Source organism: Mobula hypostoma, chromosome 11 (assembly GCF_963921235.1).
Source record: "Mobula hypostoma chromosome 11, sMobHyp1.1, whole genome shotgun sequence".
Classification (NCBI taxonomy): Eukaryota; Metazoa; Chordata; class Chondrichthyes; order Myliobatiformes; family Myliobatidae; genus Mobula; species Mobula hypostoma.
Genome location: NC_086107.1, coordinates 11,373,487 through 11,390,606, shown reverse-complemented (window position 1 = coordinate 11,390,606; position 17,120 = coordinate 11,373,487). Strand labels below are relative to the sequence as shown.

General features: G+C 39.2%; 1 protein-coding gene across 3 annotated transcripts in view; it reads left to right on the top strand.

Annotated features, from left to right (window-relative positions):
• Positions 1-15,982, top strand: part of zgc:101566 (Transmembrane protein 263-B-like) — a 305,963-nt gene extending 289,981 nt beyond the window's left edge. For 2 of the 3 annotated variants that reach the window (XM_063061678.1, XM_063061680.1), the window contains one exon: positions 14,001-15,982. In XM_063061678.1, the coding sequence (XP_062917748.1) occupies positions 14,001-14,287 (287 nt within the window). In that variant the 3' untranslated portion in view covers positions 14,288-15,982. The remainder of the gene's footprint in view (positions 1-14,000) is intronic. The other variant, XM_063061679.1, reaches the window with a different exon arrangement.
• Positions 15,983-17,120: the final 1,138 nt, after the last annotated feature.

The following is a 17,120-nucleotide window of genomic DNA, read 5'->3' as shown; positions in this document are numbered from 1 at the left end:
AGAACACACAGCACTATGGAAGATAAAGCAACAGCTTTTTTATTAGTAGCTTGCTACTAGAGAGAACCCTCCTTCAGCACTCTCTTGGAATCTGCATCGGGGTCTCTAATTACTTGTACAAGCATAGCTCTTTTATACACATGTAGTCGCATACACTTGTTAAGCAATTGCGCAATGTCTTCATTACTTCCCCAGCAACAGTAACATAAGGTACTTATAAGGTAATTGATCATTAGCAAATCATTGTTCTAAGAACCTGCTTAGCATGGATAGTTCCCGTTCCTTCTAAGAACCTGCTTCAGGACATTGTCTCATTAGGCGATTCTTTATTTAAACCTTGGTCTAGCAATTTAGAGAACAATATCTAGCATGTTCAGAAAACAGAGTATAATTAGTCCACTGCATCCACTGGTGTGTTAGCAACATAGAAATTACTCTTTAACCCCTTTAATTTCTTCAAGGGAGAACTGACAGAAATGATTGAATGAAAGAAGCAGATCTGTTTATTTCTTGCCTTTTTGCAAAAGAATATACCCTGATCAATAGCTATGCAAAGTCCAAGCTACTAGCTTAGAAAATTATGTTCTTCAGCAGTAGTTACAATGTCCACAGTAGCTCATTTTTTGTAGTTAAGAATAACAGTGAAGTTCTCAACCTTACTAAAGAATGTAGGAGGACAATTTCCAGTGCCTCTACATAGTTAAAGGTGTAAATCTAGAGTTGCTGTCTGAGTTGTGGTCCTCCAGGAGTTTTGGTTCCACAGTTTCTCATTGACAATCCTGATTAAGGTCTCAGTCTGAAACACTGACTATTTATTCTTCTGCCCAGATTCTGCCTGACCTGCTGAGTTCCTCAGGCATTTTATGTGTATTATTCTCAATGACAGAAAGTTTTCAAATACATGGAAGGCATGAAGCTGCAACATCTTACCCATGAAACAAGCCAGAAAATGAAGTGCTTCTGGCAGAGTAAATTTTTAAAAACTACACAATATATCAAAAATGATCATTGAAGTTTCTTCAGATGTGTACATATTTTAAGAGACTTTAAATTTCTAAACATTTTTTGTTTGCTTTTTGAATCTAATATATCATCATTCGGTGTATATTTTTCTGCTCATTATTTAGCTTTCTATACATGATTTAGTTTGAATTAAATGTTCTAACTGGAACTGAATTGTTTAGTCGCCATGCTTCAGAAAGGATTCTTATGTGTAATTGGTTCTGGTGAAACTATATTTGCACAGATCCGCTGTGGAGGAGCATCACATTGCTCTGGATTTCTTTGCACTCTGCACTGCAGAACGAAGGAACAGAGAATTCTGAGCAAGTGCCAGGTTCTTTCACTACTGCTTGAAAAATCAATCCACCCATCAAGCTTACTGACACTGAATAAAACGAAGGATTAAAATCACCACAAAGTTAATGCTTGTAGTCAAAAACTCCGTAAACTTTTCAGACAGTTCTTGGTAAATTTGCAATGTAATTAATCTCTATTTATTCTTTATATCCTTTAATTATGTTCCAGTAAATTGGTGGCGTGCTCAGTCGCAGCAGCCTCTCTGGACCAAACAAAGGTGTAATTGTTCCTCCTTTACATGCTTTTAATGATTGCAAGACACTGCTGGACATTAAGAACATCAAGTAATAACGTCAAGTTGCACAATAGTGGTAAAGATGGATTTGTTGTGTACTGTGTTGCTGCTGCTTGCTACAGCATCCTAAGGAAGAAGGCATCAGAGGCAGTGTGTGGTCCAGCAAACGGTGCAAGTGTTTCTTTTTTTCTTGTGGGCTTTTTTCTTGGGATCACAAGGCCCTGTAGGAGATTGGTAGTGTAAAATAGTGCAAGTCCAGTTCACTGGTTCATTGGCGAGACCGACAATGGGGATGCTAGGTTGTTGAGTGGTCCAGCAACCCCCCCTCCACCCCCGGTCAGTGCTGCTCTCCATTGTTTGCTTGGTGGAAGAGGAGCTAGATTGCATTCGTCTGTAGCTGCACAGGTGCAATATGAGGAACTTGGGCTTGTGTGTGCAGAAACGTGACTCCGGGACAACATGCCATGCAACATCGATCTACAAGCCATGACACTTGGGGACTTGAGCTATATTATTATTTATTTTGTGACTGCGTGTTTTACTGTTATCATTTTTTTGCTGTTGTAAGGGGTTTCTTCTTTTATGTTAACTGCATAGGCTAATTAAAATGGCTTCCTTGTTACGTTAAATGCTGAGAAAGTCCTCCCACTAGCAGTTAGTTTTGGATTATCTATTGATAAGAGGACGAATGAACCAATTGGGATAGTTGTTATGCTTTCTGTGTGTCTGTAAGATATTGTGATGCGCGGGTTTTTGGGGAGAAGGCGGGAGAGAGAGACAGAGGATGGACCAGGTGCTGTGAATCCACTAACGGGGTCGGACCCCGAGGAGGGCGTTCGGCGAGGAGAGGAGATGGAGACGGACTCGAGTGGAGCGTCTGATCGACCACCATTGTTGGTCCCAGGCGGCAGGTCGAGATGGTCCGAAGGAATTGCAGGGTGAAGAAGGAGGGTCCTGAGCTCCAGCTGTTTGTGCATGAAGAGATTGAACTTCGATAAGTGTGGTGCCTTATAACTTTCCTTTTATATTTTATTCTCTATTAATTATATAGATCCAGTAATATCTATAAACTGTAAATCATTTAATCGTATCTGGTGTATTGTCTGTTATTTGGGCAGGGTGGGGTACATCACACAGCATCCACACAAACTGTTACCCAGTTTGGCAGGGCTGAGGGCTGTTTCTCTAGACGACAGCAAGCTGAGCGACCCTGGAGCTGGCCGGGGGGCTACACTGTGTATGACTGTTGGTACGTTGTTTTGTATGTTGGCCCCAGAGAAACGCTGTTTCATTTGTATGTATTCATGTGTATGGTTGAATGACAATTAAATTTGAATTTCAATTTGATTTTCTCAGTTCCTTGCTTCAGTTCGTCCTGTTGCTTTATAATTCCAGCAACCAATTAACCTACCAAACATGTCCTTCTGATGTGGAGAGAAACTGATTCTAGCCCCACGGCTCCTTAAACTTTAAGGTGCTTGGTAAGTTTACAATTAAACTAATCCTTATTTATTCTTCATGTCCTTTCATTTTCTCAGTTTCCATTCTCAGCCCCATGGGTTTCACCCCACATCTGAAGGACATGTTGTTCAAGTGCGTAATTGAATGTTATAAGTTGCCCTTATGGGGAGTACAATTGGGAAGTTGATGGGCATGAGAGAGAATAGGTACAGGGAAATTAAAGTGTCAATGGATAAGGTGGCTCTCCATTGAATGGAATTACTCTGAGAACTGGCTTGAACAAAGTGAGCCAAATGGCTTCCTCCCATGTTGTGAGAAAGTATAAAAGTATTTAACAAAGAGTCAGAATTTTTTGTAGTTGTCTGAATATGATGAATTGAGCTGCGGTTATCTTTATCACATCACATAATTTCACTTATCTCCAGGGTGCAAATCATTATATTCTTCTGGAGCAAAGTAATTGAACATTTAATCCTGTAATTTGGTCTGCTTCCTGCTGCATCCAATTTCTTGCCAGTGGTTTTCTTAGAGCCTTGGTTGTCATCAAATTTGAAGGAAAATCTTTATATCCAATCAATTTCCCTCTTGTATTTACTTCTGTTTGTTATTGGACTTGTATTTCAAGTCAAAACAATGCAGAAAATATTCTTATAGTTCCAACTTTTTTAGTTTGGCTTGTTACATGGGTTAAACTGCAATTTGCAATTAGAAGGGAAGTTGGAAGGGTTGGGTTGATGAATAATTGGACATGCTCGGTTTGTATCTGCTGGAGTTTAGAAGAGCGGAAGAGGATTTGATGGAAACCTGTAAGAGCCAAGGGGTCTTCACAGGGTGGATATGGAGAGGATGTTTTCTATTGAGGGAAATCGAGAACTAGGTAACACACACATTAAAATAAGGGGTTGCCCATTAATCAGGTCAGGTTTAATATTCCCAACATATGTTGTGAAATTCATTAATTTAGCAGCAGCAGTACAATGCAATACATGATAAAAATGGTAAAATAATTATGTGTGTGTGTGTGTATTAAATAGTTAAATTTAAAAATAGTGCAGAAACAGAAATAATAAAAATTAAGGTAGATATAGGGATGAAGTAAAACTTTTCTCTTAGAGTAATGAGCCTTTCGAACTCCCCTTGCAGAATGGTGGAAGCAGAATGGTTGATTATTTTTAAGGCAAAAATGGATGAGTGGATAGATAGTTACTTGATAAAGGGTGAAATTCTGGATAGGTAGGACTACAGAGTTGAGCTTGCAATTAGATTTGCCATGAATTTATTAAATTGTGTATCAGGCTCGAGGGGTCAACTAGCCTGCTGGTCCTATTTTGTATGTTCAGATGTAAAATGAAGCAAACAAGACTTCTTTGCCCCCTTTCCACCCCGGGTTCTCGGCTTCTCACAAGGATTTCTAGGTGGTTTGTATTTTGTATTTTGCAGAGCAAGGTTCAGTTTATGTCTTGTTGATAGTCATTCACAAAATATTTCCACAGCTTTAGGTGGCAGGGTAGCTCTAATGTGGTGCTCGCTCTTCTACATCATCCTGTATGGGGGAACAGTGTAATCTATGTGTGAGGCTCTTCAATCAATAAACTGACCAAATTGCAATGCAAAATATTAACAAAAAAAGGCAAGTATGAATAAGATTTAAATAAGGTACAGAAAAAAAGTGAAAATTAGAAATTGCAGATTGTTGTAAAGAAGAAAAAAGGAGGCAGAATAGTTAAAACTATTTAAATATCTGTACTCAGCAGCTGTGAAAGTCAGTGGGTTTATAGTAAATAGAAGTTTGTACCTGAAATGGATCCACTCAGTAAATATCTCAAGTCCTAAGATGGAAAAAAATTAGTGTTGTTTCTGAAGGAATATGCCTCTTCATTTGTAAAATTACTTTAAACAGAGCTGAGATCTTGGTTAGCAATAATTATTGCTTATTGTTTTTAAAAAATCATCATGTGCATGTCAGTGAAATTATTGCAGTTATTATCTTGTCAACTTTGTGCAAAGTGTGCAACACAGTGCATTGTTTTACGGCACCAGCGACCACCCATTGGGGTCAATTCCCACTGCTGTCTGAACCACATGGGTTTCCTATGGGTATTACAGTTTCCTCCCACATTCCAAAGTTGTATGGTTACAATTAATGATTGTGGACAATTCATGCTGGTGCTGGAAGTGTGGCAACACTTCCGGGCTGTCCAGCACGATCCTCGCTGATTTGATTTGACACGAATGACGCATTTCACTGTATGTTTCGATGTCGCTTGTCTCTTGTATCCAACAATGACAGCAGATCTGTGCAGAAGAGTTTTTAAAGTGGAAAAGCAGTTACACTGGGGCAGTTCCACTCTCTCGACCTTGGAAGTCAAGGTCCAGTAGTACGAGTAGTTGTCACAAACTGGGGTCATCCTTGGTTGTAGTAGATGACCATGACTACTACTGTGGCTTGTCATGCCCTTCGCTTTCTACGGAGCATTGCAGAACCACCTTCCTGGCTATTGGAACTCATCCACCCAGTCCACTGAAGCTGACTTTCACATACTAGGACAGGCATGTCTCTGCCTCACCAGGGTATGAGATCCCTGTTACCCTCACTTGGTTTAGCCCGCCTGTCAAAGCAGGATGTGGCTGCTGTCGCATGCAAAATGCTATTTGGAGCCACAGGTGAGAGCTGTGTCCAATGGGGCTCAAAGGTTGAGTGGGCTGCCCAAAATTGACACAAACCCCTTCACTAGAGGAGCTACCCCTTCCTGGATACCCCATATACTCCATGTTTCAATGTATATGTGATTTTATAGGCATCCGTCAGTCTCATGAGACCATGGATTTGTGCCTTGGAAGGTTTCCGGGGCAAGGTTGTATGGAAGACCAGCAGTTGCCCTCTCCAAGTCTCCCCTCTCCACGCCACTGATGTTGTCCAAGGGAAGGGCATTAGGACCCATACAGCTTGGCACTGGTGTCGTCGCAGAGCAATGTGTGGTTAAGTGCCTTGCTCAAGGACACACATGCTGCCTCAGCCAAGGCTTGAACTAGCGACCTTCAAATCACTAGACAAACGCCTTAACCACTTGGCCATGCGAAATAAAGTTAATCTAATCTTTAAAAACACTTACTGTGGATGCATGAAAACAAGTTGCTGGAGGAATGTAACAGGTCAAACGGACATCATCTGTCAAGGCAAAGGGGTACCCTGCATCAGGATTGAATTGACAGTGAAGCAGTGGATATCTGACAACAGTTGATTTGAATATTAATTGTCTATATGTCATTGCCATGTTCAACTAATTTATCTCATAGTGATATAGATCACTAATAGCCTCATCGATCCATGCAATAGTGACACAGTAGGAGATGAATATCATAAACAGGTGTAGAGCAAATCCTGACATTGTATGAATGCCATTGGCTAGCACTTGATGGGTTTTTCCATAACCTGCAGTCCAGTAGTTCACTGACTGATTGCTAAAAGAGAAGTATACTTCAAACAGTTTGTGTAAGATGTTTTTAGGTACTCCCATTCAACAGGAGATGCTTTCAATTGTGACAGTCTTTTGCTCCACCTTGGAGACTTAGTATTTCAAATCCCTTCTCACTGGAATGAATTGCTGTCTGCTTGCAGCTTCAGTGGAAACACTAGAGAACAACATTCTTTCCACCTCTGTGTATCTGTCTATCAGATCTCCACCAAGAGAAGATTCATTTGTTGGCAGCTGTAAACATGCATCAATGCAAACTTCATTTTCTTTGCTACTACCCCATGCTGACCCACAAAACTGAACCAATCAACTTCCCCTAAACTCATTGAGGAATACATGTCATAGAGGCATAGCATGGAAATGTGTCCTTCAGCCCACTGAGTCTGTGCTGTTCACACATTTACATTAATAATGCTTTATTCTCTCTACATTCCCATTAACTCTTCCCAGGAATAAGCAACATTGCTTGATTTATAATCCAAGATTATTTAACATAATCAGGTGTGGTTTGGTGACCAGCAATGTCATCTGTGAATTGGGAAGGCTGTGTCAAGACCTGCTGTGAGTGCTTTCTCAGCTGACAGCTTAGAGGTTAAATGATCAAATCCATAAGCCTGGATCACCACTCCAGAGACAAGTTCAGAGATGAGAAAATCTGCAGATGCTGGAAGTCCAAGCAACACACACACACTGATGGAGGAACTCAGCAGACTAGGGACCATTTATGGAAAAGAGTAAACTGTTGATGTTTTCGGCCAAGACCCTTCATGGGGACTGAAAAAAAAAACGAGAGAAGTCTGAGCAAGAAGGTTGGGGGAGAGGAAGAAGTACAAAGTGGTAGGTGATAGGTGAAACAGGGAGTGGGGAAGGAATGAAGTAAAAGCTGGGAAGTTAATTGGTGAAAGAGATAAAGGTCTGAAGAAGGAGGAATCTGAAAGGAGAGGGTAGAAGACTATGGAAGAAAGGGAAGGGGAAGGAGCACCAGAGTGAAGTAATGGACAGGTGAGGAGATAAGGTTGGAGAGGGAAACGGGAATGGTGACGGTGGGGCAATGACCGGAAGTTTCAGAAATTGATGTTCATGCCATCAGGTAGGAGGCTGCCCAGAAGAATATAAGGAGTTAATACTTTATCTATTGCTTACCCTTATCCTTTACTGGATTTAATAATAATTTGGAATATGACACATTAAAAACAGCTGGTCTTAATGAAATGCCTGGATTGCTATAAAACCCCTTCTGGTTTACCAAACATCCTTTTGGGAGGAATCTTTCCATCTCTGCCCTACATGTGACAGCAGTGTGGTTGTCTCTGAACTGGCACTGGTGCTTGACAATAAACATTTGCCATAAATACGAGAAGTTCAGCAGATGCTGGAAATCCAAAGCAACACACACAAAATGCTAGAGGAACTCAGCAGGTCAGGCAGCATGTATGGAAAAAACTAGTCGACATTTCAGGCTGAGAATTTGCCATACACCTGAAAATGAACAAACAAAGCAAAATGCTTTCCTGTACGATTGTGTTGTGGATGATATATTTCACATGCACAAGATTCTGCAGATGCTGGAAGTCTTGAGCAACACACAAATTCTTGGTGGAATTCATCAGGTCCATAGGTGCTACCTGATCTGCTGAGTTCCTCCAGCATTTTTGTGTGTATTAACATATTTCAGATTATCCATAAAGCAAAGATCTTTCTGCTCTCTCAAGTGTCATAAAAGTGCCCTGTGTGAATGTTTTAAAGAATAGAGCAGTTGCCCTAATGCCTTGATCAATATCTATCCCTGGTTCAACATCCTCAGAAAGATTAGTTTTCTTATCACAGTATTTGCTGAGTTTGTTAAATGCAAATCATTATTTCTCATAAAAATAGCTGTTTTTTTAATTTCAAAGTATTTCATTTATAAAGTGCCTTGGGACATCCTGAGTTCATTAAAGGTGCTGAGAATATTTCCCCATAAATTGCAAGAACTTCCTACTACTCTGCAACGGACATTTAGGAATTCTGTTGGTAAATTGTATGTTGCCACGGTGACACTTCTCATTTACTTGAATCCACTACCAGTTTACAGAGGCAATCTTCCTCCCTTCTGTTCCATTGAAGAAAGTGCTTTGCTTTCAAGAAATGTCAAACCAAGACCTTTTTGTATGGATGTATAGAAATGTTCAAGAGCAGTGCTTTTTTTATATGACTAATATTTAACCGTCACTCAATGTCCCAAATACACCCACAACCTATTGCAGTTTGGGAAACCTTTCTGTGCATTAATTGGCTGAAGGTGATGTAGCTTATTTCAAATCAATGTAGTGTCATGAAAACAAAATTGTTTATGGTAAATGTGCTAGAAATCTTTGAGAATATAATATGGTGAATAAAGGGAAGCAATGATGTAGTATATTTGTAATTTGCAAAGGGAATCAACAAGGTGTAATGTAAAAGGTGGAGTTCAAGACCACCAAGACAGGATTTGGAGGTAATATACTGGCATGGAAAGGGGAAAGGCTTACTTACAGAAGAGGAGCTGGGATAAATGGATTGGCAGTGAATGCCTGGTGCAGTTTACAGTCAATATTGATGACTTAGATAAAGAACCAGTTTACTTCAGTCAGTGTTGTTTGCTGACATAAAAATAAGAGGGTTAACAAGTTGTCAGGGGGAACAGTGAGCTAAAGATAGATTGAGTGTGTAAGAAGTTGGCAGATGGAGTACGTGGAAAAATGTTTGGTTATTCTCTTCAGATGGAAGAATGAAAAAGCAGGCTATTATTTAAATCGAGCGAGGCGACGCAATTTTCAGCATCGAAGGATATGGGAATCCCAGTAAATGAAACACTAAAGGTTAACATGCAGATAGAGCAGGTAATTAGAAAATCTAATGGAATTTATTATGGAACTTTGCCAGGTGCTGGCATGATCACATTTGGAGTACTGCATGCAGTTCTGATCTATATAATTATACAAAGATGCACTTGATTTGAAGTCAGTGTGGAGAAAGTTCACTAGATTGATATCCAGAATGAAGGCAGTGACGTATGAAGAAAGGTCAAGCAAGTTGGGATATACTTATTGGTGTATAGAAGAATAAAAAATTATCACATGAAATGTATAAGATTCTAGTGGTATTATCATCTATACTGCCAAGTGTTTGCATTGACTATAATTTAAAATAAATGAGTACTAACATGCACTCTTGAAACTTCTGTCAAATGTGCAAAACTCATCTTTGAGTCTTGGAGTGATATAAGACTATAACACTTACTGAAGAATTGAATCTATATATTCAATTCTCTTTGAATTGTGCAGTTGAAATGGCCTTCAAATATAAAATTTACAGACTGAAATGTGTATTATGATCAGCTGTGTCACAACTCTCTGCAATTTTGTGTAGTGATATGAGGAGCAGTTGCCATTGCCATACCAAGCCATGATCCATCCAGATAGCAGGTATTCAAAAATGGCTTGAAAAATTGGTTTTGTTATGACAATTGCCTTTCCCTCAATGTCAACAAAAGAACTGGCCTTGACTTAAGGAAGGGGCGCAGTGCACATACTCCTGTCTATATTAAAAGTATTAACATTAATAGTATCAAGTTCCAGGGAGTGAACTCTACCAGTAGCCTGTCCTGTTGCAGCTATGTTAATCCATTGGCCAAGAAAGCTTACTAATGCTTCTACTTCCTCAAGAGGTTAAAAAAAAATGGCATCCAACACTGACTCTTACCCATTTTTCTAAATTTATACACCATAGAAAGAATCTCAGCTGGAAGCATAATGGGTTGGTATGGCAACTATTCTGCACATGACCACAAGAAACTGAATCAAATTGTGAATGCAGCTCAGTGTATCACAGAAACCAGCCTCCCATCTATAGACTCTGTCTATACTCACTGCCTCAGTAAAGCAGCCAGCATAATCGAAGACTCCACCCACCCCAGATGTTCTCCTTTCTCCCCTATTCCATTGGGCAGAAGATGCAAAAGCCTGAAAACACATACCACTAGGCTTAAGGACAGCTTCTAACTCACTGTTCTTAGACTCTTGAATGGATCTCTTGTATGATAAGATAGACTCTTAACATCACAATGTACTTTGTTATTGTTCACCTACACTGCATATTTTCTGTAGTGTTTACACTTAATTCTGCATTGTTATTCTTTTACTCTGTTCTGCCTGAGTGTGCTACATGGTGGTTTGATCTGTACGAACAGCTTTTCACTGGATCTTAATGCATGTGACAATAATAGACCAATACCAATATCAGTACCAAAAATGCACATTATTGGGAGAGCTTTTGCTTGCTCTATAATGGGGAGAGAAGATATCAGTTGTGTGAATAAGCAGATGATATGCTTCTGGTAAAATTCGTATCTCTGTGTTCAAATCGTTCTGTAATAGGCATCCAACGCCTGCTCTTACCCATTTTTTTTATCTATGCACCATAGAAAGACTCCCAGCTGGAAGTATAATGAGTACCTCTGGTACCTCTCCTGTTGTTAAGGATGATTTAAATATTTCTTCTAGGGCCCCAACAATTTCTGTAACTTCCTCTAGCTCTACCTTCATTCAGTATCCCTTGCTTCTCCAGTTCTGGTTGTTTGGACAGTTGCTTGTGCTCTTTCAACCTTGCTTACATCTTTCCTGTAGGTAGGTGACCAAACCTGTACAAACTACTCCAGATTAAGTCTCACCAATGTCTTATACAACTTCAACATAAAATCCCATTTTCTGTACTCATTGCACTGAGTTATGAAGGCCAATGTGCCAAAAGCATTATTTATGAACCTGTCTACCTGTGACGCCACTTTCAACAAATTATGGACCTGTATTCCCAGATCCCTTTGTTCTACCACATTCCTCAGTGCCCTACTGTTCATTGTGTAAGACCTACCCAGGTGGATTCTACCAAAGTGCCAAACTTTGCACGTGTCTGCATTAAATTCCATCTGCCATTTTTCAGTCCATTTTTCCAGCTGGCAAATTCCTCTGCACGCCATGATAGCCTTCCTCACTGTCCACTACACTGCCAGTCTTGGTGTCATCCGCAAATTTGCTGATCCAGTTGACCACCTTATCATCTAGGTCATTGATATTGATGACAAACAACAAAGGACCCAACACCGATCCTGGTGGCACATAACTAGTCAGAGGCCTCTAATCAGAGAGGCCACTATCTACTACCATTCTCTGACTTGTCCCACAAAGCCAATGTCTAATTCAGTTTACTTCCTCACCTTGAATGCCAAGTGACTGAACCCTTTTAATCAACCTCTCATGCAGGACCTTGTCAAATGCCTTGCTAAAGTCCATGTAGAGAACATCCACTATCTTGCCTTCATCCACTTTTCTGGTGACTTCCTCAGACTCTATAAGTTTGGTTAGACGTGACCTACCATGCACTAAACCATGCACGACTATCCTTAATCAGTCCATGTCTATTCAAATACTAATATATCCAGTCCCTTAAAATACCTTCCAATAGCTTCCCACAACATGCCAGACACAATGGTCTGTAATTTCCTGGTTTATGTTTAGAGCCTTCTATAAACAGCAGAATGACATTGGCTATCTTCCAATCCTCTGGTACCTCTGCTGTTGCTAAAGATGATTTAAATATTTCTTCTAGGTCCTGGCCATTTCTGCACTTGCCTCCCACAGGATCCGAGGGAACTCCTTGTCAGAGCCTGACGATTTACCCACCCTGATTTGCTCCTCTGTAATCTGTACGGATCCCATTAAGTTGATGCCACTTTGTCTCCCTTCTATAGACTCTGTGTCCGTGTAATTCAGATGCAAAAAATTTATTTAAGATCTCCCCCATCTGTTTTGGTTCCACACATGGATACACATGTAAAAAACTAAATCAAATCAATATTTGGTGTGACTGCCCTTTGCCTTTAAATTGCATCAATTTTCTTAGTTACATTGCCATGCAGTTTTATTAGAAAATCGGCTGGCAGGTTGTTCCAAGCATCTTGGAGAAAATGCTATAGTTCTTCTGCAGACTTTGGCTGTCTTGCTTGCTTTTGTCCCTCCAGGTAATCACAGATAGCTCAATGATGTTGAGATCAGGGCTCTGTGGAGGCCGTACCATCTAAAGCCATATAAAAGAATCTAGGGTGCCTAAGACTTTTGCACAGTACAGTACATGCATCATTTTGCATTACTCCACTGAGCATTAACCTCATTAATACATGGTATTTGTTAACAGCCTACATGGGCATTTGATATCTCTGTACAACTTCATTAAAAGTAACAAAAAAAATCCCTTCCTTTTACACCTAAACACCTGAAGTTCACTTCCTCAATTTCTTCTTGAAGACGGTTCTCAAACGTACCACTCAATGTTTGTCTCATTCCATCATGTTACATTTGATGTGTAATGTGTGAAACAAGTTGGGGCATTTTATTACAGCAAATATTTTGTACAAAAACAAGTTATTAGTTCCCAGTACATCTCAACATGAAGAACTTAGATAATACTTTTCAGTCTGTACTGAATGTTTGTTATTAAGCATTGATCATTTTGCTTAAAATTGTCTCTTAAACACATAACACCATTGGTTGAGATGGCTGGACAATTCCAACAGGAAAGGAAAGTCAGGCACCCAAGCTACATTAGGGTGTCTTATTCTCTGTCTCCCTAACAACCTCATAAATTTGTTCCATTGCTTTTATTATCTTAGTGGCATTTTAAATTCCAAATGGGAATATGGTTTGTTTGTGCCATTTGCAAAATCTCAAATATTTCTGTCCTCCACTTAACACCTTTACAAATATATTGCCTTAGTTATTATTTCTTTAGAGTAATAAAAGACCAAAAATAAATAACAGTGAATTATGTGATTCCAAAACAAACAAAATCCTTTGATAGTATTGAATTCACAAGTATAATATAATAAACCAAAGACAATATGTCTCTTCATTCTAATATGAAAGATGATTCAGCTTTATTTTGTACCCAGTAAGACTGTGAGTAGTCTTTAATCAATTCTGGTACAAAAGAACTAACTATGAGTCACAAAAGTTATGTTTTCTCATGCAAAGAGAAAAACTGTCAATGGCAATATTTCACTTTAAATCTGGTTTGCATTACTTAACCTTTGAATTCAGTATGATAAGTATGGCTGTGAACTGAAGTTGCATGCACGTCATCCATTTTAATCTGCATGTACTTGTACCTGAATTAGGTGTAATATTGATGGGAAAGAAAATGTACTCTCCACTCAATGTAATCATGCATAGTGCTGGATTATTAGAACTGGAAAATAACCATTGGAAAGACAAGGATGGTAGCAGTTATGACTGGTGCACTTGAGTGATAAGAAGCTTAAATAAATCTCAGAACTCTTGTCATTTTTTATTTTATGTTTCCACTGCAGACCTTGGTCTTGAATGTATTATGGCTGCTATTTCAAATCTGCCTGGTCTTATTTATGACTTTCGATTTTCTTTAAATTATTCCCACAGAACCCAAGAAGGAACTTGATGTTCAAGAGCCAGGAATGATCTGGAGAATGACCGGAGGTCTTTACAGCATGACAAAAGGAGCGGTGGGTGCCACACTTGGAGGTGTGGCTTGGGTTGGAAGCAAAAGTCTGGAGTTGACCAAAACAGCTGTGACCACAGTACCAGCGGCTGGTGTTGGCCTGGTGAAAGGAAGTGTGTCAGCAGTGTCTGTTGGTGTTGGTGCTGTAGGCTCAGCTATGGCCAGCAAGGTTCCCTTTACATCCAAAAAAAAGGACAAATCCGACTAAGTGAATGGTTTGTAGGGTATGTTTTCCTTATAGAAAAAAACCATCATGATTTAAGTATACCTGGACATGTTTGGATACACCGCCATGGTATATGTTTTAATGGGCGACCAGTGAGATATGCGCTTTTATGAAACTTTGCTGCCTCCACGCTTCTCCCCCACCCCAGTTTCTCCTGTGCTCATGCCATATCTCTTCACTCTGTGTGCTGTCAATGAAAAACAGAGCAGTTGATCCCATTCTACACTGTCCACTGACAAGGTAAAACATTATGCTTCTGGGCTTCTGCTGGCATAAGGATTGGCAGCATAAGGATGGTCAAAGCACCAGATCTATAAAGGATGTATGACACCCACAGTTAAAATGTACAAAAATATTTTATTTGTGTGGTTGGAGGAACAAAATAACAACTGATCAACATCAAAAAGAACTCCTCCCTACATGTATATATTTATTGGTTCTAGTAGTATTTTGTATGCTTGTTTTGTTCATGTCAATTATAAAGGGGCTGATTTTCTGTTTCAGTTTTTTGCTTTTTAGCTATTTGGATTAGAACACATTGGGGTATATATTGCTTCAAACATGTTGGTGCAGAAAATTTTTAAATGTTATGTTGGGAATAGAAGTACCTGGTTTTGAATCATTATTTTACAATGCAGCAAATCTTTTATTCCTGCTCCACTGTGTTCCACTTTCACGTGGCTAGCCAGGCTCGAATTGGGAGCAGTGTGATACCGCAACACTGCAGTTTTGGTTACAGTTTACCATGAGTAGCCTGACTTCTCACTTTTCATTATTGTTACCTGCTATAAATGGTATTGGTAGCAGGCAGTTATTACCACAGAGTGTTGCTGTTTGCACTGTTCACTCTTTTTTTTGCTCCACGGTTACTTTCCATCATTTTTCTGTACACCTGATATTTCTGTGGCAAGTTACTGTATTAAGACTGGAACAGTCAGGTGATTTCTGTTGACCAAATTGCAAAACATTTAGTTTTTGTCTATAATAGAACTATTTTTGCAAATATGACACCTGAAAGCTATGGATTAGACTGTAAGTCTGTATTTTAATGGAAATAAAGTTTAAAAAAATCTCAAAACAACATGAATGAAAATGTTTAGCTTTACACACTTCATATTTTCTTTGAAATATCAGTACATTTTCAAATACTGGGAAAGTCATATTTGCATTGATGGAAACATTGTTACCAGTAAACCTGGGATGTGGATCACATCGACATAAACATTAAAATATTAATAAAAATGGATGAGTTCATCATGCAATTAGGGTAGTTAAGACAATAGAGATAGATATTCTGCGACATTTTTTTTTAACTACATGAATAAATTTGGGCCTGTTGACTATCTTCATCTATAAATATCATGTGGAGTGGATGTGATACAGACTAGCTCCAAGAAATCAATTTAACCAGCACCTGTAATGGCTACAATTGGACTTGGAGAAGCTGATGTTCTTCTTGCCAAGCCACAGAATTCCAGCTGTCTATTGAATGAGACGTTCAAGCTATAAAATTAATTTCCAGACCATAGCTTAAAACTAACCATGTGTGCAGATGGTGACTGTGGAATGATACACAGTATACAGACCAGGAATAATATTGCTCTAGTCACCAATGCTGAACAAGCAACTGAAGTCATAGTTCAAATCCCAGTATCATGTTATGTTTAATTCAGTAAATAAAGTTATTTATGGGCTTGAATCAGAAAATACTTTTTTTTTCAGAAAAGGTACATGACTTTTCACTAACATTCTTCAGGGAACCTACCATCCTAACCTGATCAGACAGTTCTTCATTGTGTGGTGGATTCTTAATGTTTGTACAGTAACTTGACATGCAACACATTTGTACAAAGCTTCATCTGCAGCAAGAATGTGGGCATGGATTTTGCTCTTAAAGTTACAAGCTGTATTATGACCCAGCACTGGTTTCTCAACCGTTAAGGCTGCTTGTGATGGTTTGGAAGGAAACAAGACCTAGGTTTGAAGATTAAAATTCAGAGGCTGGAAGAGATTTGGGAAATGGAGGGTTAAATGTATGAAAAGTTTAAACACAAATGAGTATTCTACATTGGAGACCAGGATACCACTTTGTTATACCAAAGGCTTGCTTACAGACAACAGAACTGAAGGTTAATGAAGCATTCAGAATGGGTGTCTTGGTCAAAGAGAATTAGTATGGTGAACTCTGAAAGTGAAATTGCACAATAGAGGAGGATGTGAACTCGATTGTGGGAGTGAAAAAAAAGGCTTAATCTTAATAGCTTCATTCTTCCAGATTTTATTTGTCAGTCGTAGATTATTTTATACTTAATATTGGATAAGCTGTCCAGTAATGCTGGTGCAGTGAAGGATCTGGTTATCAATTTTCTACAGATAATTTGACAAGTGAAATCAAGCAGGCCGGAGGTGTCCAACTCAAAGTACTAGGCAGTGGGTACATTATTTTCTGTAAGGGCAAACTGGAAGGGATTGCAGTCTTTTAATGGGGGAAGTAGGGAGTATTTGCTCTAAAGAAGTTTATGTGATATTTTGGCAACTATCCCTGTAGGAAAACTGACATGTGACCCACTGGGTCAAAAAATACAAAATAAGCACATTGTAAGCATCACTGCTGAATATGTCCCAACCTGGAAGTTATAGATGACAACGTAGATAAAACTCTGGTCCATATTACAGAAGGAACTAGACCTATCCTCCTTAATGGAAAAGAAACAATCTTCTAGAAAGACCTGATTGGTAAGGAAGGAGTAAGGAAAACTAGCTCCACCAGAGTGCTCTTGACAAATGCTTGGAATAGCATCTTATGAGACCCAGC